This window comes from Strix uralensis, chromosome 1, assembly GCF_047716275.1.
Source record: "Strix uralensis isolate ZFMK-TIS-50842 chromosome 1, bStrUra1, whole genome shotgun sequence".
NCBI lineage: Eukaryota > Metazoa > Chordata > Aves > Strigiformes > Strigidae > Strix > Strix uralensis.
In genome coordinates this window covers 19,741,121-19,764,406 of record NC_133972.1, presented here as the reverse complement: position 1 = coordinate 19,764,406, position 23,286 = coordinate 19,741,121, and the positions used below count along the sequence as shown (strand labels likewise).

The 23,286-nt window shown below is 38.8% G+C and overlaps 1 protein-coding gene across 2 annotated transcripts in view; it reads left to right on the top strand.

The window, feature by feature from the left end:
- The first annotated feature begins 1,524 nt into the window (after positions 1 to 1,524).
- Positions 1,525 to 23,286, top strand: part of ANLN (anillin, actin binding protein) — a 30,518-nt gene continuing 8,756 nt past the window's right edge. The window contains exons 1-21 of one of the 2 annotated variants that reach the window (XM_074858494.1): positions 1,525 to 1,640; positions 6,291 to 6,444; positions 6,817 to 7,098; positions 7,526 to 7,872; positions 8,543 to 8,765; positions 9,739 to 9,932; positions 10,060 to 10,167; positions 10,663 to 10,783; positions 11,665 to 11,781; positions 12,333 to 12,559; positions 13,127 to 13,278; positions 13,585 to 13,732; positions 14,398 to 14,533; positions 14,859 to 15,041; positions 16,853 to 16,979; positions 17,933 to 17,981; positions 18,061 to 18,117; positions 19,576 to 19,614; positions 19,967 to 19,988; positions 21,007 to 21,119; positions 22,703 to 22,756. In XM_074858494.1, coding sequence (XP_074714595.1) covers positions 1,623 to 1,640; positions 6,291 to 6,444; positions 6,817 to 7,098; positions 7,526 to 7,872; positions 8,543 to 8,765; positions 9,739 to 9,932; positions 10,060 to 10,167; positions 10,663 to 10,783; positions 11,665 to 11,781; positions 12,333 to 12,559; positions 13,127 to 13,278; positions 13,585 to 13,732; positions 14,398 to 14,533; positions 14,859 to 15,041; positions 16,853 to 16,979; positions 17,933 to 17,981; positions 18,061 to 18,117; positions 19,576 to 19,614; positions 19,967 to 19,988; positions 21,007 to 21,119; positions 22,703 to 22,756 — 2,871 coding nt within the window. In that variant the 5' untranslated portion in view covers positions 1,525 to 1,622. The remainder of the gene's footprint in view (positions 1,641 to 6,290; positions 6,445 to 6,816; positions 7,099 to 7,525; positions 7,873 to 8,542; positions 8,766 to 9,738; positions 9,933 to 10,059; positions 10,168 to 10,662; positions 10,784 to 11,664; positions 11,782 to 12,332; positions 12,560 to 13,126; positions 13,279 to 13,584; positions 13,733 to 14,397; positions 14,534 to 14,858; positions 15,042 to 16,852; positions 16,980 to 17,932; positions 17,982 to 18,060; positions 18,118 to 19,575; positions 19,615 to 19,966; positions 19,989 to 21,006; positions 21,120 to 22,702; positions 22,757 to 23,286) is intronic. The other variant, XM_074858505.1, reaches the window with a different exon arrangement.

Sequence of the window (23,286 nt, the reverse complement as noted above, 5' to 3'; positions counted from 1 at the left end):
AGGCTGGTTCACAGATTATGAATGAGTGATGAGTCCCACCTGGTAAGTCCCAATTTTCAGCCTGGTGTGTGAGCAACTTCTGACGTTGGACCTCGGGCTGCTGCAACCCACGTTTATCTGAGAACAGCGCAGGGACATTTGTTGGCCAGGGTGTCTAATCTTGAAGATTTCTTCAGAAAAGGATTATTTGATATTGTATTTTTAGATTCTGCAGCACGCTGATGCCATGCTGTTTGCAAATAAGGCATTGGAAAGATTTTCTAATGAGGGGCCGTTAGAAGAGGTGGTTTGGTTAGCAAGGCAAAGTAAAGGTTGGAAGAGCTGACTGCTGCCTATAAATAATCCAAGAGGCAAGAAGCACAGCACTAGGGAAGGAAGGCATCCATGCAAGATAATGAACACTGTTTGCGTATGTGTAAAAATGCACAAAGGGCTGCCAATATGTATGGATAGACTGGAAATTTAACATGGTTTAGTCATTTGGGCAGTCAGGCCTACAGCAGCCTGCCAGGGGGAACTGTAGAGCCAGAAAATCAAGCTGTATTTATGATTGCGTTCAATGTGTTCATGAGGAGTTTGAGATGATGCCTGGATAGCAAGGGCTGGATCTGAGCACCCGATGGGTCTCTGCCAATTCAACATCCCAAACACGTGCATATTAAGGCCCATCAGTGAAAAGGAGAAGGGAGAAGCGGGAATTGGTGGGTGAGGTTTGATGAGACCATGGGCTGTAATGCAAGAAAAAAAGTAAAAGCCATGAGGAGTTGCGACTTTCACAACTGCACTGGGTAAGTATCCTCTCCATTCACAGAGTAACACTAAAATCATGTTTTCCTGTCAATGCCAGCTGAAAAACGAAGCTTGAAATGAAAAATGCTCAGGGGACACCCCTACTGAGCTGCTGCATCAAGACGGGGAGTCAACTTGGCAGTACTGCTCTACTTGCCTGTAAAGGAGGCAAAAGCCTCAGTTTTCTTAAAAAAAAGCCCTGGGCTGAGGAGGAGGAGGAAAGGAAGGCGACAGGGCTGCCATGGCTGGATGCCCTCCCTCCACATGGGAACCCCGGGCGGCACAGCCACACGCAGGGGTCAGACCCAGAGCCCAGGGGTGCAGTACGCGAAGCCAGGCCCGCTCCCAGAACCCAGAAAGGGAACGCCAGCCCGGTCCCGGTCCCGGTCCCACACACCTTCGCCCTTCCCGCCCTCTCCCCCACAGGGAGGCAGCCCAAGACGGGGAGAGAGAGAGCAGGGCAGGCTGCCGTCGGATTGGATAGCACTGCTGCCAATCAATGCCCGCTGCGGCGCGGGGCCGAAACGTTGTGCGCACCCACGCACCTCCCTCCGCCCGTCGCGCCTGCCTCGGGACACGTCAGGGGCGGGGCACGCGCCCTTGGGTGTCACGTGATCGAGGGGCGGGAAGTGCGGGGCGGGGGGGAGCGGCCGGGGCGCGTGCCGGCTGCTGGCCACGCCTCGCGCATGCGCAGCCGCGGCGGGCGCTGAAATTCAAATCCGAGGAGCGGTTGGAGTGGGGGTTTCGCTACTCTCGGGAGGCCTGAGGGAGCGGACGGAGCGCGGGCGGTAGCGGCGACAACAGCAGCAGCAACAACAACAACAACAGCAGCGATGGACCCGTTCACTGAGGTGAGGGCACGGCCCCGAGTCGTGAGCTGCGGAGGGGGCGCGCCTGGGGGCCGATCTGGGGGGAGACGGGTTGTCAGTGGACGGAGGGTGGCAAGGGCCGGCCGGGGCCCGCAGGGGAGCTGCTCCGTGTGGCCGCGCTCTTCGGGCGGAATAGTTTGTCCCAGCCCTGGGTCCTGGCTAAGGCCTGTCAGCTCCCCTCATCCCGTTTACGTTACTCCGCGGGGGTTGTGGGCTTGTAGCGAGCCTCTTTCTCTGCAGCCGGGGCACTTTCTGCCCCCCTCGTCTTGCTTGTGTTGGTTCCTCCAATATTGTAGCCGCCCAGGCGTCTGGGGTGTCAGATCTCCCAGGAGAGGACAGAGGGGCTATTCATGCAAGGATTTGCGAAGGAGAGGACCTCTCCTAGACTGGGCTGATACTTGACTGCGTTTCCTAGCGCTGTAGTGTTTGCCTTTCACGTGCGTCTGACAGATAAGATTTTCGGCTGAAACATAAGGGACCCTGGAAGCTAATGGGAGTGGTATTGACACACATTGTACCTGCATATCTAAAGGTGACGTGTGAAGTTTGCCCAAAGCGGCGACCATCTGATTAAAAATGCACCCTATTTGACGTTATTGCCACCTGTGATTGGTCACTTTCATTGGCAGTCACAGTTCCTCTTTTTATAAAAAGGAAGATGTTAGGGTGGATTTGTGTGTGTGCTCGCTTCAGTTTTACGGAGGCAAAATTGTAACAAAATGAGTGGAATTGACCTGCTTGAATCTGTATGAATGTCAGAGGGTTCTTAAAGATGCTATACTCTGATTTTATGTGTGACAGATGTAAAGCTGTGGAGCTGTCTTGTGACTGCTTTGAGAAATGTCGTAGGAAAAATGGCCTTTGATCCACAACCTGCCTAAAAACCCTAAACTACTTTAAGAAAAATCCAGATTGAATACGTTGGTGAAATAAAACAATCTGTATATCAAGCTGACATGCTTTAAATAAATTGAGTGCCCAAAAAAGTTGACTGCACAGATCTGATTTTAAAAACTGAGCATAAGGTATTGATCTGAACATATTTACTAGATGTGTTATGCCAAGGCAGATTTACCATACCCCCATGCAAAGGCTTGATAAGTATAAACATCTAAAAACTCCTTCCTTAATTGGTAGTGAGTGACATGATCTGACTAGTCTTAAATAAACTTCAAGCCCGAACTACTGAATCAAGTTTAAAATGGTTTTGCATGCTGGGAGATCTTCCAACCTCAACACGCCCTTCTTGTAAATAACTGACTTTGAAAAGCTGTGACCAACTGTGAGTGAGGCTGCTCCTCAGAGTAACATTCATTCAAATGTTAGCTAGTATTGCAGAGTGCCTAAAATGTTGCCTGGTTTATGCTGTGGAGGGCATTCTACTGTTGTGTAAAAATCTGACTAATATTAGTGTATTAGTATTGAAGTTTAATAACTTTCCTCAAAAAAGCTTTCTGAAAAGAAAGTTTTTTATCACCTGCTATGAAGTATTTATGATCTTGTTTTTTCCTTTTAATATAACCTTTCCTGAGCTTAACTACTTTCTGATAATCTTCGTCTACAAATTACTGTTCTCTGTTATGTGCAGGGAACTGGTGAGGCTTTCTAAGTGTTGATTATGTAAAGCAGTGTTATTCGAGCCTTAATTGGCCAAAGGATGCTGCTAATTCAACTTTTGCTGATCACTTTACAATAAGAAATTTTGTCCTGGTCTCACTGAATTTAAGCTCAAATAAATCTTACTGTAAGATTCACTGGCATGCTTTCAAATCAGACAGATCTGAAATAATGTTTCTTTTGATTAATCTTACAAGCAAAAAATAATAATCTTCAGAATCTCAACCACATCGTTAATACAGAACGCACTGAGGACATAGTGCAGTGGATACATTTTTAGGATCACAATGAACATACTATTTGTGACTTTCAGTTTATAGCCAATTGTATAATTCACCTTTGCACACAACACTTTATATTCGGTACTGCAGAATGTTAGTAACAGTCCAGGTTATTTTGTACTTTGAAGTACTTATCAAGATTCATAGAGCAAAGTATGGTTTCCTACCATGGAGAATGACCAAAGAGAAATAAGTGATGCAGTTGCTCAGGGGAAAACCTGCATATGTGAAGTTTGAATTTAACTGTTCCTTCAATGTCATGGATAAATTTGCTCCCTTTGCTGCATTCTGCTAGTAAAGCAGCGTAGTGGGAACAAATTCTTGTAATCTCATATGGGCTTGAGTATCTTCTCTAATGCTGCTAAATATGTACTTTTAAAACTTTATTTTTTAAAGCCAAGATTGTCCATCAACATTTAAAGTGGGAAGGCCTTTCCTGATTTTTAGAAGGTGCTTTCGCAACACAAAGCATGTTCCTCTAACTGTGACTTAGAAATTCTCAGATTTCTAGATGAAATGCAATAGGTATGTCCTACTCTGAAACTTGGGCTGCCATCAGAACACTTGGAGAATGTATTTGTAACAAATACCCTGTTGATGAACATGAAAAATAAGTCTCAAGTTCTAGTGACTGGCTTGCTTAGTCATCGTGTGTAATAGCACAGTTTGAATTACGGCAGTTGCATGGAAAACTTGAGATACAAAAAGCCAATAGGAGCTGGAGTTCAGCAACAGAGGCGTGCATTCTTGGGAAGTGACATCCTATCTGTAACAGCTGAAACTCCATTTCACTGAACTAACAAAACAGAAAGGAATGTACTCCATTTGAATAGAACTGTAGGAATACTGTTGTGGAAGGCATACTCAACTTCAAACGAGAAAAACAGTTAATTTATGTAGCCTTTAAGATTTTATTCATGTGGGTATTACCTGTACTTTGTAGCTCTGTCTTTTGGAGGTTGAAATAAGGAAACTTGACTTGTGGACGCAACTAGCATGGAACTTGCATTGAGAACGCTCCTGTCACTTCATGTGTCCTTTTTTTTTTTTTTTTTTTCTAAATCCTCCTCTTCTATTTAAGTCAGAGAAGCTGATTTTCGCTTTCACAAAAAACTGTTGAGATTGACATTCTGTTTGTCCTGTGTTGCCCTACAATGGAACATTGTTTCAGATGACAGCCTTAGACAGTTAAAGATGTGAAATGTGTATTTAATTGCTGTGCAACAGCACACATAATGACTGGCACAGTTCTCGCAATAATTTATGTGCCACCAAACAAGTGCAGTTTATGTGCTTCCCTTTAAAGGCCATTAGTTCAATCACACAATTTCTTGTCTCAAAGTGCCTTAAAGCCTAGATCAAAGGAGAAATTAAGTATCCTTTAGATGTGATCAAATGGAGTGATAATGATTCATGAATGCAGTATTTAAAAAAAAAAAAGAAACACCACCCCACAACCTATTTCAAACTTGGATGTTATAAGGAATCACTTTGTACTTGTGTGGAACATTTACTAAAACAGCTATTTTGTATGGAATATGATCATAGTAGTCAGATTTCCAATGGATAGGGAATGAAAGAGAATATTGTTAGGTAGCTTAATTGGTACCTCTTTATATGTTCTTCTGTATACAGACATATTGTGATAAATAATCTGTTTATTAAGACAACTAGTTATAACATCAGTCTATTCTTAAAATTTAGGCTTGAGGAAGAGAAATTCACCTTTTGATTTAGAAGGTGTAATAGCAACAGGTTTTTTTCATATTAACAGCCACAGATTTGATGATTATTTTTTTTTTATGACCACTTGGCAACCACTTCAATGTTGTTTTGTTAGGTTAGTGCCAATCAGGTGACTTGACCATATGCTTTAGCAATGTGTCAAAAAAACCTACTAGCAAGACTTGACAGTTCAGGACTCTCATGTGGTGATTAATTTTAAAAAAAGTAATTACTTTCAAACATTTCTGACTACTTCAGGTTCTACAGAAGTGTCTCCACTTTCTTTTTTTTTAAATTTTGCCATTGCTTGTGTCTTCCCTCGAAAGCCAAGCTAATGGGAGACACTGGTTGATTTAATGTCTGGAACTTTGGAACCTACTGGCTAGCTTGACCTCTTCTTAAAAGAGTAGCTGTCTCTAACCTAACTGCTTCTACAATTTTCATGGACATTTGTGACTAGGTGAAAAGACCCAAACCCTTGCCTTGGTGAAGAAAATGCTGCAGCCTGTTGTCTCTCTGGTAGGCCAAAGAACTTCAGATAGCCTACAAACATGTAGTAACTGGCCAGATAGCAAGAAGGTAGCTTGGAATGTGCTACAGTGTGAGCTAACTTTTATTTAACAGGTACTTGCTGAAACTGGGAGAAGCTGTGGGTATTGCAATGATGAAATCAAAAGTATGGAGATCAGGAGTTATCACAGTGAGAAAAAGGAGGTTGACAGAAAAACCATGTAGTTGACAGTGTAGAAAACATGTTTTCGTTCTCCTTTCAGGAGGGGATAGCCAGTCAGAAAACCAGACTTTGAATATTTCTATCGTGTTGCATTGCAGTAGATGAGCTAGCAATAAGTGAGAGCTACATTTGTCTTAATATAGTCTTCACTATAAATTTCTTGTATTGTGGATCTTAGTATATGCTATATAAAATTCAAACATTTTTAATTTGAGCTATTGCTAGTTAACACACTTATTACAATGTATATTAACACATGATTTATTGACTACTCAGAAACTCCTTGAAAGAACCCGAGCCAGGAGAGAGAACCTGCAGAAGAAGATGGCTGAGCGGCCCAAGATGGGAGTGAGACCCACAATGCAGACCAAGAGGGTCAGAGAGCCTTTGTTAGAAACTGGTAACCAGGCACCCCTTCCTGGTGAAGAAGGTATGTTGCAACAAGTTTTAATAAAGGTTGTCTTTTGATACCAGTTCCATCTCCTTTTTTTCTAAGGGCAAGTGAAAACCCTTGGTGTTTATCTTAAACTGAACAGTGATGGATGCAGTTACCTGACCACTAGGGCTGAATATGGCTAGTGTTTATCTTGACCCAAGAGCAGATGTTCTAAGTAATTAATAAGATAATTAAAAATAATTGTATAATGCCAAAGATAATGCCTTGTGCTTGGTAGAATTTGGGAATGGCAGTTTTTTGGGAGGTGTATCAGGGTATTAATAAATCATACCTTTATATTGGTATACCTGAAAATATTTTGGATTATTTGAATACTAATTTTCTTGAATACTCTGACCGGTACAGTGAAACCTGGTACAAAGCCATCACCATCAAAGAGACTCTGCCCTAACAATATGGAGACCCAAGCTTCCAGTTCAGAGAACGTACAGCCAGTTCCAAGTTCCACAACCCATCGTTCTCCTGAGATGACTTCAGAGTTGCACATAACTGCTTCTAACAGGGCTTCGTTGGTTCAGCCCCTTGAGAAAGGAAAAACAAACACCGAGTCAGAAATTCCTGCAGCCCTTTCAGTCAAAACACGTATGCAGAAGTTGGCAGAACAGCGACGCTGCTGGGATAGTGAGGGTATGTTTCACTTGCTAAGCAGCACTGGTGGTGTTCAGTGTTTGCACTGATGATTGTTTTCTAGCAGAAGATATTTGTGTGTGTGCATGCTAATATTTTCATAAAGAACTCTTAGCACTGGGGAAGGCCTAAAATAATGAAACAGTTGACTACAGCTTATATTTTATACATTTCGTCCCCTCCCAGTGTGATGCCCTGTCCATCACAGTGGTGACATAAAACTAGTAAACTGCTTGGTTAAAAATGTGTTGGCTTTGCAATGAGCTTTAACTTGATTAGTCTCAATGCCTTCAGAGCTAGTAGCTTGATTCTGTTGATGGTAAGAACATCTGATTGTTGATAAATTCAATATATAGCAAATGCAAAAGATGCAAATATATGTCAATATATTTTATGAGCAAAATAAATGTGTTTTTCTTTTTTCCAGATCCCTCTGAATGTGTTCCTCTGTCTCCCCTCCAGTCAAAAGATCTGTCTGTTTCTCCACCTAAGCAGACATCTAGTGCCCTGGCAAGTGACACCCCTATTGGGAGAAGAGGCCGTTTAGCTAACCTTGCTGCTACAATTGGTTCCTGGGAAGATGACCTAAGTCATCCATCTGCAAAGCAAAACAATGCACAAGAACAGCCTGGCACTACTTGTTTATCCAAATTGTCCACTACAAGTGGAGCATCTGCTAGAATCAATAGTAGCAGTGTAAAGCAGGAAGCTGCATCCTGTTCTCAAAGGCTTGTTGAGGCTTCTATTAATAAACCAGCAAACTCAAAGATAGCGGTGAGTGTCTGATTTAGTTGCTGATTAAAAATTGATTTGAGTACTGGGGGGACAAATGCTAACTCATAACTGTTTAATTTGAATTTAAAGATTTGGTGTGAGCAATCTTAGTTTATTTATAACTTTTGGGTTATTGCAATCCCATGTGCACTTTTTAATAGCAGACATGAAACGGCTTAGAATACCTTTTACTTGTAAAAGCTGATGTCAAAGTAATTGATTGATGCTCTTTTGACCATCAGAAGGGGGCTTCTTACAGAGATACTAGGTTTCACTCTGTAACTTCATATAGTTGATTAACTTGGATTGTAAACATTATTGCTGTGTAAAAATTCAATCAGAATGCTGAAATTAGTAGTACCAGCTACCTAGTGTTCAATTTATGCCATTTCTGAAATGACAATATCTGCCACGTGCAGTCTTGTTTAGGGGAGTGTGGGAAAATACGTAAAGTAGCTGGCAAAAGCACCTGGAATCAAACACTGAAACAATTTGAAATACTGGGTAATAAAAAGTCTACAAGAAGCTTATAACACTTGTTTGCAGCTTTTTCTATTGTTGGAATAGGTGTGTTACAGTATGCTATGCAGAATGCTTTCATTCTTTTTCCTCTTGAGAGAATAAGAATGTACAGTCTCTTCTTAACGCTATTCCTTTTTCCCTTGTTAAGGATCCAGACAGTTTTTTAACACAATCCTCAAGAGTCACTGTTCCCTGTTCTAAAGAATCTCAAGTACGACAACTACTAACAGAGAATCCCTGCAGCCCTCAGAAAACTGAAAAGCTTACAGAAACAGCAAAATCAACTTTGCCTCAACCAGTTCAGTCCAAAGAAGAGCCAGTCAAAGGAACACATGTGCAACTTGAACCTAAGGGTAAACCCACAACACCAGGTAAGCTGTTTTTCAGCCCCAATGAACATTCATTCAAAGTAGGTTTATGTGTCCTGTGTATTACAGGACTTAACTATATAACTAATACAACTATGTATTAGTTAAGAATTTATGGTAAGATAGCAGATAATGCCTATTTTCTGCTGTAACTTGAGTAAAATTCTGAAGAGTTCTCTGATAATTATAAATTGTACAGCTTCCATATTTTGCAAGGGCATTTTCCTGGACGTGGTTTTAGTAACTCTTGAGAGCAAAATCAGTCTAACTTTTCTCTGTGTAAAAATGTATCCTGCTACCATCAGTTATTTGAGACTATTCAAACCTTCTTTCAAATTGTTACATACTATGTGTATCCAACTGATATAAGGTAAAGAGTCTGCATATGTTCGAAGAAATCAATGCCACATAGATGCTCTAACTTTGCATGGTGTCTGTCTTTTCAGTGGTAGCATTGATGTTGAAACATGTGCTCATCCCCAGTTTTAAAATCAACTGCTTGTTGGGTCAGAAACTTGAACTAACAGCTTGAGCTCTTTGAAGTGATAGCCAGCAAAGCAAGCATGTGTGTCTAAATATGCCGACAATAAGAGAAGCTCAATAAAGTGGTGTGGATGCCAAACAGCATATCCACCTTATGTACTAGAATGCTCATTTGCACAAAGGATGCACGTGAAGCTGGTTGTAGAGGAAATGTTGAAAAAGCAAACCAGTTTAAATAACTGGTGGATCACATGTGGACTTCAGTAAGAGAAGCACATCTATTTGCTCTGATTTGCTGCTTTATTAACTTCAGTGGTCTGTTACTGTGGTGATTTGCGCTTCAGGTTTAGTCTGTATAAAGTATAACAGAGTAAGAGCGTAAAGGAGACATCTGAATTGCTTCACTGAAAACCTTCAGCAGAATGCAAAATTGCAGTGATTTCTTTCTGTGTTTTTAAGAGTTTCTTTCAAGGCAAAACAATTGTTCTTGTAGGGGGATCAGGAATTAAGCCCTTCCTGGAACGCTTTGGGGAGCACTGTCAAGAGCGTAGTGCACGGAGTCCTGCTACGAATACTCCAGGGTGCAGAACACCCATCGTTACCCCAAATACAAGGACAATCCAGGAAAGGCTTCTCAAGCAAAATGAAAATTCCTCTACTGCCAGTTTAGCACTTCAGCTTAAGCAGGTATGACTTGCTAAATCCATAGCTTGCTTATAAGCTTGGGGAAGGTTTGGCACTTACCTGAAGAAGTTGAGATGTTTTGACATCTTAAAGCCGTCAGCTTTTCCTCTGTCCTCCTCTATTTGCTTAGGAACGTGAACGAGAACTTGCATGCCTTCGTGGCCGGTTCGATAGAGGCAATCTGTGGAGTGCGGAGAAAAGTGAAAGTTCAAAGAGAAAACTTCCAGAAGCTAAAATGGTAATGTGTTGCCTTCATGTATCAAAAGATGATAGTCTGTGAATTACTTTAACATGTTCTAAATCCAGGGATAGATATGAAAGTATAAATAAAAGATAAAAACCTATGCTTTGTGAATGCCCAGGCTGTGTGAAACCACTTGTCCAGTGGTTTGTATGATTATTAACAAATTATTAGGTTTTTTTCCTCCTGCAGACTCAAGGAGACAAGTGATACTGCTTTAAGCCAATAGATTTTTTTTTTTTGGATGATGTTCTGTGGGGTTTTTTTGTATTCTATAACTTTAAAAACAAAAGAAAGCTCCTCACACACTCAATTTAGTATTTAGTACTTCAGCTGAGTTTCTTACATAAATAAATAGGATCTTTCTTGATATTGGATAGGCAATCTCTTTTTCCTGGCAGGTGTTAAAATGTGGGTTTTTTCTGGTAGTTTTTTAGTCACTTTGAACATTACCCCCTGAATGTTTTTATTCCATGTTTTTATTTTTGCCAGGAAAGCCAATCTCAGGCTAGTCCAAAACATCCTCCTAGTTCAGATGCCACCACTTTTGGATCAGCAGAAGACACAACAGCAGGTGACAAGCCAGCAAAGTCTCCCAGCATGGAGTCTTCGGGTAAGAACTGTCAGTGTTTGCCTGTGGCTAATACTGGACTGAAACACTGTCCTTGAAGTTCATGAGCAGATAGACTAATAGCACTAATGTATAGAACTGGGCCTCTTATTTGGTTACTGATTTGTCTAAATCTCCTCATGATAATAATACTCTGCACTCCTATGCCACTTGAAAGATTGGCAAGGCAAGACTGCCTTTTGTGTTTATTTGTTTCCTACTTTCGTGTACATTAAATGTAGTGAGAGTGAATGAGAATCATCAGTTATAGATTTAATCTACACTGTGCCTGGGTATCCAAACTTCCACAATAATCTAATGGAAGGGAACTCTTTCCTTGTCAGTATCCCCTTGTAATATTAATTCTTATAGCAGGGAATGTGAAAAGAATTCTGAGATGCTCGTGACATCCTTTCTGAAGCTTACTGAGTGGAAGAGCCTCCAGTTCTCTGTGGAAAGAGTGAATTTAGTTGACACTTATAGACATTACGGGCAAACAGGCTATATCAAATGTGATTCTAGAAAAACAGGATGATACCCTGCTCTTGGTTTGGGTGTGATGGTTTTTGTGTGGTGTTTTTGTTTGTTTTCTAAAATTTTTCTTTTCTGCTCTTGAATGGGCGCACTCTCCTATGGTTTCAACATTATCTCTTGTGCTATCAGTTTTCTGATTATAAGATACAAGTCTAGCTGTACAGGTTGTGGAGGGTATGTATTCTAATGCTTTTTTTTTGACAGCAAGCCAACTGGAATACTTAATCTAGCAGGCTTTTTCTAAGTTGTCAGCTATATTATCAAACTTCCGAAATTCAGTATCTTAAAAAAAAATAAAATTTAAAGGCTAGACAATCTTCAGTGACTTCTTTTTTTTATAAACTACTTAGATGCTCCTAAATGTGAAGAGAGTGATAAACCGAGTCCTCTGAAGATCACTGAGCCAAAGAGTCCTGTAAAAGCAATGTCTGTCTCAAAACTTGAACAACTTGCTGAGAAACCAAAAGGTTTGTATTGAGTAGATGTATATTAACGCACTTAGATATCTGTGGCAACTTGTCTGGCTGAGTGTTAATATCCTTCAAGTCTGAACAATGAATTCACCATACATCTCCTGACACTCATGTGTGTTTTGTAATGAGGTTTATATAAAACAAATTGTGAAAATCCTTTTATAATAACCCTTCTTTCTTAACATTCAAGTCTTCAAGGAATATTAAAAGTTTACTGGGAAAGGGCAGAAATGACTGCTCTACTATGGGACTTGCAGTTAAGTTTCAAACCTGTTTGAACTAAAATGTTGAACTGTGTCTAACAACTGCATCTTTTTGTCCCCTCTCTGTATCAATTATGCAGTATATGTGATAATAGTATATTAAAATAAGAATGGAAGTATACTTTAGAGTTCTGTATGCCTGACTATAATAAGTGCTATTGAATCAAGCTTACTTGAAAAGCAAAAATAGCTGGCTTATCTGTTAACATCATTCTGTTCATTTAATGAGAATGAAGAGTTTAGTCTTCATGCTACTAATATTTTTAAAACATCCCCCTTCAGATGAAGTATATGAAATAGAAATGAGTGTGGATGACGAGTTGAATAGCTCAAAAGTGATAAATGAAATTTTTGAAGTTCTTCAAGAGGATGGTCCAGACATAGAAAAACTGAAGAAAGAAATGAGCATGAGCCTGGAAGGTGAAAGTGATGAGGATGAGCAGGAAGAGTCACTGAATATTTCATCAATGTCTCTGTTAACTCCTCTAGTAGAATCTGTTGGTCCAGAGGTGAGAATTCTTAGGAGGTGGGGAAGGGCCTGTTGATCACTTAGAGGTGTACACTTTGCTTGTGAACGGTGATATTTTGCTATATTGTGATACCTGGGCAAATAGAGAAGTTACAAATGACATTTTGCTAATGAAAACATAATGAGGTGAAGTTATTTTCCTCTGAAAAGAGCATAGCATATAGGATGATCTGCTAAACAAGTGGTTTAACTTCCACTAAATCAAGTTTGTGTATGTACATCTATTGTGCTGGACTTCTACTGATATACATGCATTCAATGAAGTGGTTACTGATGAAAATCTGAAGAGAAGTAGTTATGTAAATGTACCAGTTTGGAAACTAAGGGTGAAATCTCCTTGAGTTTGGCGATTTCTTGGTGTCTTTAAAATAAACAAACAAACAAATTAGCTTGTTCCGTGTCCTAGGAAATATTTGTAAAATGTCTTTTAAGTAGTACTAAGCAGCCTCCAAATTTACTGTTCATATGCAAAAAAGTAAAGATGAGAGAAAACAGATAATGATTAATGTGGACAGATATCTATAGTATAACCTTTTCTTCTCCCCAGGCATTTGTTTCTCCCTGTAAGTCAACTGGTGAAGGTAGCAGTATCAGTGATGTAAGTCTCAAGTCTGAAAAGTTCCAAAGGACTAAAGTCCCCAGGGCAGAATCTGGAGACAGTATTGGCTCTATGTCAGAAGATCGCAACCTTCCCTATAGGTAATAAACACAAAACTGACACCTGATTCCCTAAGTGTGCAAGTTAAGATACTGGCTTTTTTAACTCCTCTCATGAAGCATACCGCTTAAACTACAAACGAAGCTTTTTTCCAAGATCTCAGCCTTTATCAAAAATTGCCTCTGTTTAGTCTTATGTTGATTAAATTTAGAATGAGCTGATAGAATGCTTTTTTTTAAAGCCATTTAGGCAAGTTGGAAAACATCAATACCTGATACGTATGTATGTATATAAAAAAAAGCTTGGCAAACCTGTGAAATGTTTAATGGGGTTTCCTCTCTTAAAAGTGTTGATGCATATAGATCTCAAAGATTTAAAGAAACTGATCGTCCTTCAATAAAGCAAATCATCGTTCGCAAAGAAGATGTGGCTTCCAAACTGGAAATGAAGAAGAATGGCCCATCTGATCAAGTCAATATCAAAAAGAAAATGCAGGTATCTAATATCTTCTTAAAATCCTTCTTCTAATTTACTATTTTCTCCCATAATTTCCCCTGTGAATGTCCAGGACACTAACATATGGCTAAGAACTGCAAGATTAGGTTGTTTAGCATAAATATCTAAGAGTAGGGGAATGATACTGCATATTTTGAACACCTAATGCATCTCTTAGAAGAATCATGCTACAGAGTAAGTCTGGAGATAATAAGCCATTGTTTTGAGAAGGGGACAGGGAATCTATACCTTGTTACTGCCTTTGAATTAGTCAGGATTCATAACTACATACTTTGAGCAGGAAATATTCTGATCTTTACTGGTGCCTTGTTCACGTACATTTCTGAACTTCTGGTTAACTGCTGCTTCCCCTGGTGAAGGGAAGACTAGACTGGATATGGAGCATACAAACACTAAAGTCATTCACTCCCCACCATATTTAAATTATCTCTGAGGTCAAAAGAAGTTGTGCTGCAATATTCTTTTGCAGAAGTAACCGTAAACTGCAAGATTTTTGTAGCTAACTCTCTAAACTGACTATCAGAAAAAAGTGATTTTTCTGAAGCATAGCCACAAAAATGCTAATCTCAAGACATTTCCTTGCTTGAATGTAACACTAAATCTCTCTATTCTTGCTAATTATTGTTGCTACTGGTTTATTCTAGGAACTGAATAATGAGATCAACATGCAGCAGACAGTGATTCATCAAGCCAGTCAAGCTTTGAACTGCTGTTTTGATGAGGAACATGGAAAAGGGTCACAAGAAGAAGCAGAAGCAGAGAGACTTCTTCTCCTTGCAAGTAGGTTTTTAGACTCAAGTTCAATTCTTTGTCATAAACACTTGGCAGGAATAGATGAACTCTGGTAATGCATTTATTATGCTACCTTGTAGCTGCTTACTTATAGTACTTCACCTGGAAAACAGGAGAGGATAATATCTATTCTGTCTCAGCTTCTTCTATAGGCAAGAGGATGGTTTTGGTATCTTTCTTGTTCCTAATATTCTTGCTATTCTGGAAGATGATTAACATTTCTGCTGCATTTTACATACTTCTGGCGACAACAAAAAAATTGTTCAGTACTACTTTTTCCTCTGTTACAACTATAATTAATTTCTCTGTGCAGCTGAGAAGAGAACTGCCTTATTGGAAGAACTGAATAAACTGAAGAGTGAGGGACCTCATAGTAAAAGAAATAAAGCTGCTTCTACACCCACTGAATTTGCTCCATCCAGGGGATCTGTTTCCATTTCAGAAATGCGTCTACCTCTAAAAGCAGACTTTGTATGTGGTACAGTTCAAAAGCCAGGTAAAACTAGCAACTGAAAGCTTTACCCCTTCCCTTGCCTTTCTCCCATCCTCCCTACATATATTTCTCCTCGTTTTTCTGTCTTCTGCATGGGTGTTTCTCAGAACTCTGGGGGCAATGAAAATTTAGCAATTACATTTAATTGATCTGCTCTTTAGCTAAGTTTTCAATATTTTCCATGGTTGTTTTACTTGCATCCTTTTCTGGCTTGTGAGGTTCAATAAATTTATCAAGACTTTCCCAGCCAGCCTTAAAGGTCTTATTGGGGAGATATTAAAGATCTTAAAGACCTGTTGGGAGGAAGTAGAATTTTGTATTTCACGTTGCCTTCTCTTGCTTCCTTGGAATTTTTTTTATGGATGCAAGCCTAGTATTAAATATTACATAAATTCTGACCTCTGCGGTGGTGTGAAATACCTCATTAAGCCTCTTTTTTTTTTTTTTTGTCCTTCTGTTAACATCCTAAAATACTTAATTTACAAAGACTAGTCCTCCATTATCTTGTCATATTTAATTCATTAAAGCATTAAAATGTGGATTTGTTTCTTCTTTTTTGTTCCAGAAAAATACCTGGCAATATGTCTCTGTAGATCTAGAGACTTATCCTGGAACATAGCAAGGTTCTGCCATGTAGTTGCTTAAAGAATCTGCAAGCCCACAATAACCAGTGCTATCTTATATAATGCCGCAGAATATGATTGTAGCTGGTCAGGTTCCTGCTTCTTTCCTCACTAAAACTTGAGGACAAAAGTCATTGGACAAAGTCTTGTTTAATATTGGTTGCAAAACTTTTACTAATGAATTCATATGTAACCTTTCTTATTTTCTTGTTTAACTGTCCTATGGAATGTAAAGTGTGGTTTTATAACTTCAACTAAAACCACAGCCAAGAATATAAATGTAAATACCTGACCTAATTTACCATCCCCACCCCACTCCTAAAATGTTACAGTTCTTGTTGCACGAGACTATCTCTATTATAGGAAAGCCTCTCTAACGGTTACAAAAATATGTTTAGCTTCTATCAGTAATTCTCAAAAACAAACAACTATGATCTATTTGGTGTCAAAACTTTATTCTGAAAGTGCAGTATTTGCTATACATTGCGCACCAGAAGCTCTATTTCATCTCTGAAGAGAACATCAAATATAAAGAGTACAAACCAAAGCTTATTGGAGTCTTCAGTGGTCGTTCTGAAAGCTGTGACTTGTCCTATACAACAGAGCACTCAAACATTTTGTTCTGGATTTTTTAAATGTGATATGATATTACGCAATGTTCTTACTTTACTGTTCAGCAATTTGCTGCACAAGCTCCAAGTTATCTCCTGACACTCTTGGGATGTACACTTATGGTCAGCTTTCTTTTTTTCCCCTTATGTGAAAGGTTAAGGAAATGAGTTGCCTGGATAACCAGCTCCTTCATAGGACTGAAAAAGGCATGAGAATGGGCAGTAACAAAAGCTCATGTATGGTTAAGCTGGCAGGCCTAGAGAATAGCAACCAAGTATAAGAAACTAAGATTAACTGATGAATCTGACTGAAAGTTCTTCCTCTTCCCCCTCGCACACTGGGTAGTGTCGCTCTGGCCTGAGATGCCCCAGGCAGTAATGCAGTTGTGAATCCTGTGGAGGCAGCCTTACTAGTGGACACAGTAAGGGAAAAAAATCGTTTTAAGAGTAAGTTTATAAGCAAATCTTGACTGTAACCAAGTGTTTAAGTGGGGTGAAACAGAGATGTGTTTAATGGCAATGCAGTTTTTAGATGCTTGGACACCTCTGGCTAATAAAACCATCTCATATGTATTTACAGAAGCAGCAAACTACTACTATGTAATAATACTGAGATCTGGAGCAGAAAACATGGTTGCAACCCCATTAGCAAGTACTGCCAGCTCCCTGAATGGAGATGCTCTTACTTTTACTACGACATTTACTATGTAAGTTTAAAGAAACTGTTTAGAACCAGTTTCAGCTCTGATGGTGGATCGTGCATAAAAATGTTCAAAACTTTTGTATAAGAATGTCATATGCTGCAAACAAATATGGTGAGATCTTGTGGTATGGGTAGTTCCTGCTTCAAGAAATAGCTGGAATGCACTTCTCTCAAAAGAGCAATCTAGACTTATTCTACCATCCATCAGTTAATTTATCTTTTGCTTTTTCTACTTCTGTTCTCTCCTGGAACACCTGCAATGACAGATGGATTGCTCTGCCTGAGATGATGTGTTTTTCTCTTTTGCAGCAACTAACATTTTATATATCTACTTGGTTTTGGTATCTGGAAAAAATAGTACTCTTAAAACTAGAACTTCAGCTCTCATATGTTAGCTAAAAAGGTGTTGTGAGTTCAAATGGCTGTTAGCAAAAGTCTTCCAAAATAAATAGGCAAGCTCCCTTTTTAAAGTTCAGTCCAACTGGAATTTTCATTTAAACGTATTTACCCAAAAAACCTAATCTCTGTTTCTAGAAATGTGTGCCAGCAGTGGACTGAAGGGTACAATTTGAGAAGGCACTCTGTCTGCCCCTTGTCCTGCCTCCCCTTTTGTTCTTTGAGTTCTAAAAAGTATCTTGAAATAGAAACACACTCAAGGCTTAGAACCAGCAATGCTGCTTGCACTGAAGAGTACTACTGAAGTACACTGAAGAGTAGAAGTGAAAGGATCTCTAATAGCCCTATTGGCCTGCAGGAACAAACTATGACTTACTAATTAGAGATTAGCTATTAGTCAGCACTATGGCTACGCTTGTCTTGTGTAGAACCTAGCTGCAACCTGGACAGTTTTAAGGAATGGAAAGAGGGAAACAGTAAAGACTAACTGTAAAAACAAAAAAGCCCGACCTTTTGCTTGTCTGTGTTTAACTTTTTTTTTTTTTCCCCTCCTCCCTTTAGGCACGATGTGTCAAATGACTTTGAAATAAATCTAGAAGTTTACAGTTTGGTATGTATCAGTTCCTGTCAAGAGAATGTGTAAGGGAGAATGATGTGTTGTACTTTCTTAACACCTTCTTGCCTTACAGGTGCAGAGAAAAGAAGTTACAAGCACTGATAAAAGGAAAAAGGCAAATAAATCTAAGGTAAATGAAACATGAATATCAGTATGTTGTATTTCAACAGAAGACTGCAGTGTTCAGGGAGAACTGACTAATAGTCTTAGAATATCTGTTGGTTGCTTTTACTCTTCTTGCTCTTTCTTGGAACATCTGCAATGACAGATGGGTTATGGAGTCGTGCAGCTATTAGTAGATTGGACCTGCAGCACTTGGTTGAGTCTGAAATATATTGGAGGGAAAGGAGAAGTCGTCTCACTAGTTTGACAAATGCTGTCCCTTGCAAACTTTTATGTATTGGGTGTGGTGCTTCTGATAGTGATTTACTGTCCTTATTCTCCACTTAAGCTACACCAGTCAATATGCCCTACCCTACAGTCTGATTTGTCTTAAAGCTTCTATTGATCAACTGTGACACTTTTCTTTCTTCCCAGTGTTAAGTAAAAACACTAGATGCTTATTTTTAAACGAAACGTTGTTTTAACCATTCCTTGAACATAAATATTTCAGCTTGGATAGGGTGCATGTTTCAAGTGTTTGTGCTTTATTAAGGCTTTGTGAGCCAAGACAAGACAGTGGCTTTCTGGAGGTGGTCTTTTGTGGTGGCTTTTTTGCTTTTTTTCCTTCTTGTCATTCTAATAGCTGGGCTCACAGTGTATTAATGATTTTTGGGTCTGATTTCTTACTTTTCAAGATATCTGTCACTTAATAAAAACAAGAAACTTGAGTGTCTTTCAGAAACAGTTGGAATGAGTACTTAAATCCTGTCTCTGCAAAAAAAAATAGGAACTTTTTTTAATTTTACTTTCATTTGGCACACTGAAAGCATGCTTCTACCTATACCCCAATAAAACCAGTTTGCAGTCCAGGGTTTCCTTCTCTCCTGTGCTGTAGTTTAGTGGGATCTTTACTTAAAACTGAATGTGTTTGTGTCACTGTAGGTAAGTTGCTGACGTGGGGTTACAGGTTTGCTGATGGCATCCTGTATCTCCTTTTTGACAAGCTTCTTGCCCTCGGCTTTCAGCTTAGAGAATAGATGAGTATATAGTTCCAGTTCATGTTTAATATACAGTCTCACTTAAACTTTGAGATTTTCACCTGATAATATAGATAAGGTACAGCAGTATCACACTGAACATCCCTGTACTTGTATTGTTAACTCTTATCTTTAATAAGCAAATGTAACTTTGAAGCTGTGTTACATGAAGGAAAAAGGTCTACTGAGACTTTTTCAAATGCATGCTGTCCATCCCAAGCTAATGCATACTTAAACTTCTCTGCAGTAAATATGTCTTTGATGTGTACCTTTCCTTCCACTGAAATGTTACATCTAGTCAAAAACCAAGACTTACTCATTACAACAACTAGTATCTATTCAAAATTTCTTTAGATAAGCCTTCAGTAGTTTCACTGTCTTAATTTTCAGGCTAATGTGATGGACAAATTCAGTAGCAGATGCATTTATCTTCTTATATTCTTTTGTAGGTTATTACTCCAAAGAGATTATTAACATCTATTACCTCTGTAAGTATGAATGTAATATTGTAACAAGATCTGGTTATGAGCACTTCCAAAGGCCATATTCTCACACTGACTAAGGCTGTGCTCACAGCAGGCTCTTTGTGTCCCTTACTTGAAACTCTATACTTTCTGCCAAACTCTTTAGCCATAGGCTCAAGAAATAGGTAACAGCTCTAAATATGTAATGCTGGAAATATGCAGTGACTACACATTTATTTGGACTTTCTTTTCAAGTTGTGTGTGTGTGTTTTTAAAGTATTTCAGATCTAGTTTCCTTCTAAGGTACTTTAGTATTCTGTAGAAATTATGAGAAACTGCTTTTCCACTAAACTTTTATTTCTTTCTCTCTTTCTAGAAAAGCACCCTTCTTACTCCAGGTAAGTAAAATCTGAACATCTTAAGTCAAGGTGAATAATCTACACTTGCTGTCTAAAGCAGTATATCAATAAATAAAACTTTTAACAGATGATTATTTGGGAGTAATAAACAGAATTATGTCAGCTTGCCAGGCCAGAAGCTGGCCCTGTGTTTATATCTGAGTTACCATTAGTTTAATGGAAGATCTCTTCACAAAATCAAAATTAGTATCTGGTATCGGATGCCTGTGGTTTACATTCTTATCCTGAAAAGGTAAACTCAAAAGAATGTTAAGATTTTAAACTAGAGTCTGATGTCAATAAAGTAATACAGGGAAAACTTGAAAATATGAACAGATTTTGAGTATTGCTTGTGTGTAGTGTTAACATCTTTATATATTTCTGACTCTCGAGGGAGAACAACATCATCTCTGTAGTTTTTCTAACTACATAAAAACATGTTATACCCTTGTCTGACTACAGTATGAGATACTTGAACTAGCTTTGGTACAAACTGCAGCAATAAGGAGCTCATGAACTGACTCTGAAATGTCTACCATGCTGCTGCAACTAGTCAGGTTGCTGTGCCTGAGCTATAGTGCTTATTTCTATTGCTATAAGTGCAAAGAGCAATATAGGCTTACAGATTCTGGAAGACTGCAGTGTGTCACTTGAAGAGGCTAAGAAATTTGAAAGTCAAGTACCTACTGCAGGATGTGTGCTTTGTAGTGTGCCCTAGGGTGCTCTCTGCCCTGCCACCCATATCCCCCCCCCCCGCCCCCCGAGACTACTTAAAAAGCTTTGTCTTCTCCTTTGCGGATATTTCAAAACTTCTTTCTGAAAGAAAAGAACTACTGAGGAGGAATGGTGTGCATCAAGGTCCTGTCTGAATGTGCTGCTGGGCTGCACTGCAGAGAGTGCTTCTCCTGGAGTACTGAGTAGGACATGCGCATGGTAGTACAGATAAAGCCTTTTTAAGGCCTGCAGCATCCTGACTGTGTGTTGTGTTACAACTTGACTTTAACTTCTTTCTCCACAGCCATGGCCAGTCCAGGTGGCCCTAATGCTGTACGCACTACGAATTTCATCCTTGTTGGATCCCACAAGTTATCGCTATCTTCTGTAGGAAATGCCAAATTTGCACTGGACAAGGTAATGGAAATTATTGCTTGCTAATCCAAATAGCATACTACTAGAAAAATGAATATGAGCCTGGGGTCACTGTTTTCAGGCAAAATTACCATCCTAGAAATGAAACAAAGGTTTATGTACGTTATTCATATATATATTTTAAAAAATTCTGTATAGTGTTTGTTACTCATTTAATTTCATATGACTGAAATTTAATTTTGAGATACAACAAAAGAAGACATGTTTTTATGCTAGATGTTCTTTCTTTTCTGTAGCTCAATGTAAGGTGAAGTTATACAAAGAAAATGAAGACATTTGGCTACTGATTTTCTTTCATTGACAAAAAAATTGATTTATGCAGTTGGCATCATCTTCATATCATTCATTGCTCTTACAGTTATCTCGAAATAAGACATTAAGTGTGTTTTAATGATAATGAAGTATTTGCAATTTTCTGCATTTAATTGACTTAAAAATTGCTGTTTGAATATATTTGGGAGTGTGAGTTTCCTTTCATATCCCAATTAAATTTGTAGAAGCAAAATATCTTATTTTTTTGAATATATTTTCTTAATATTTTTTGAAGGAGAGCTATAATTGAGTTTTGTACCATTAGTTTCTTGTCTGAACAGAATATTTATTGGCTATTATCTTTAGAAGTTAAAACATACATTCTTACATTCATTGTAATCTCTAACCTTGTAATATACCTAAAACCTATTTTAATAGGTGCTCATGCCAGCCAGTTAGCAGTACTAAGCTAACTTAAATTAATTCAAAAGGTACTACAGCTTTATCCAAGCAGCAGCATAAGAATGACTTTTCTTGGCTAATTAAGTCTTACTGTGATGATAGTACTATTGCAATTATAGCTTCTGATGAGAGAATTCTGATGAGAATTGGTTGTGTTTCTGCATAAGATTAAAACCAAAATATCACACTAATCCCCACTTGCTTTTTAGAAGTTTTACTTTTTGCAGCTAGAAGCAGAACTTGAATTGCGCTGCTGTTACCGATTGTGTGAACTTCAGAAGTACCAGCTTTGATTCTTTAGTATAAATGTTTCTCTTAACCTAAGCTACATGTAGAAACCTTACTTTGTGTGTAGCTTGGTTATTGAAAACCCCTTGCTGGGGTTATGGGAATCAGCTTTTACATTACATTCAGTGATTTGGGTTTGAACCTCTTTAGGACAGGACACTGGCCTGGACTAGTAAATTGTAGCGCAAGCACAAGGTTCAAATAGAATTACAGGGAAACCATCACTTGGTTAATTTTTTCCAGGTACAAAATTCAACAGTTATGAATAAGAATTCCCCTTTTTGTCAGATAATTTAACAAACAAAAGTTATCACCTCTATAAAGCTTCATTTCTGACTTGGCCTGTGGCTGTACCAAGCAGGTGCTTTTTAACTTGCTCCATGCATTTCTAATACAGAACAAACTGCTGCCACTGTGGGTTTTTTGTTTCATTCCCCCATTTTATATGCACTGTTAAAATGGAGGGTAGAAGGGACCAAAATGTACTCATGTGTAACTTTGTCCTTTTTTCACAAACCTTAACTTTACACTAATTGCATTGAGCATGTTTCTTTTTTCCCTAGATAAATTTTGAAGGGGAGGAAAAAGAACTGTTGGGCTATATGTTTCAAGACAAGGTTGCTATGATCCTTTAGTTTATAACTTAATAGGAAACTGCTTCCTAGTGCATGTTGCTCACGTCTGTCTGGCCTTTTTGCAGTATTTACTTATTTTTTAATTCTTCTTTTAACAAAATGTTTACAAAGATTTACTAGCTAAACAAAAGATGTTAGGAACCTTCAAGATTTGCAGAATTCTACTCACTGTCTTTTACAATAAGCATGCTGCTACAACTCAAAAGTTATTTAGGCTGCCTAGGGATTTTCCTTAACTAGCATGTCTCTTGTCTTCCTAGATCACTAGAGGAGGGGTTTTCTTCCTTCAGAACAAATTGATGTGTCTCTTAAAGATTGCTGGTCAGGAAATTGAGCCAACAGAACATAGAATCAGCTACTCTGCTGATAGAGGACCAGGGGAAAAATGACTGGCAGCCTAAATGTTGGTTTAACTTCTTGCCACTGAAGAAAATTAAAATCACTCAGGAACTAAATATCTTGTTTCTTATTCTATCGAGACCTTTGCTTTTTAAGCAAAAAGTGATCATAAA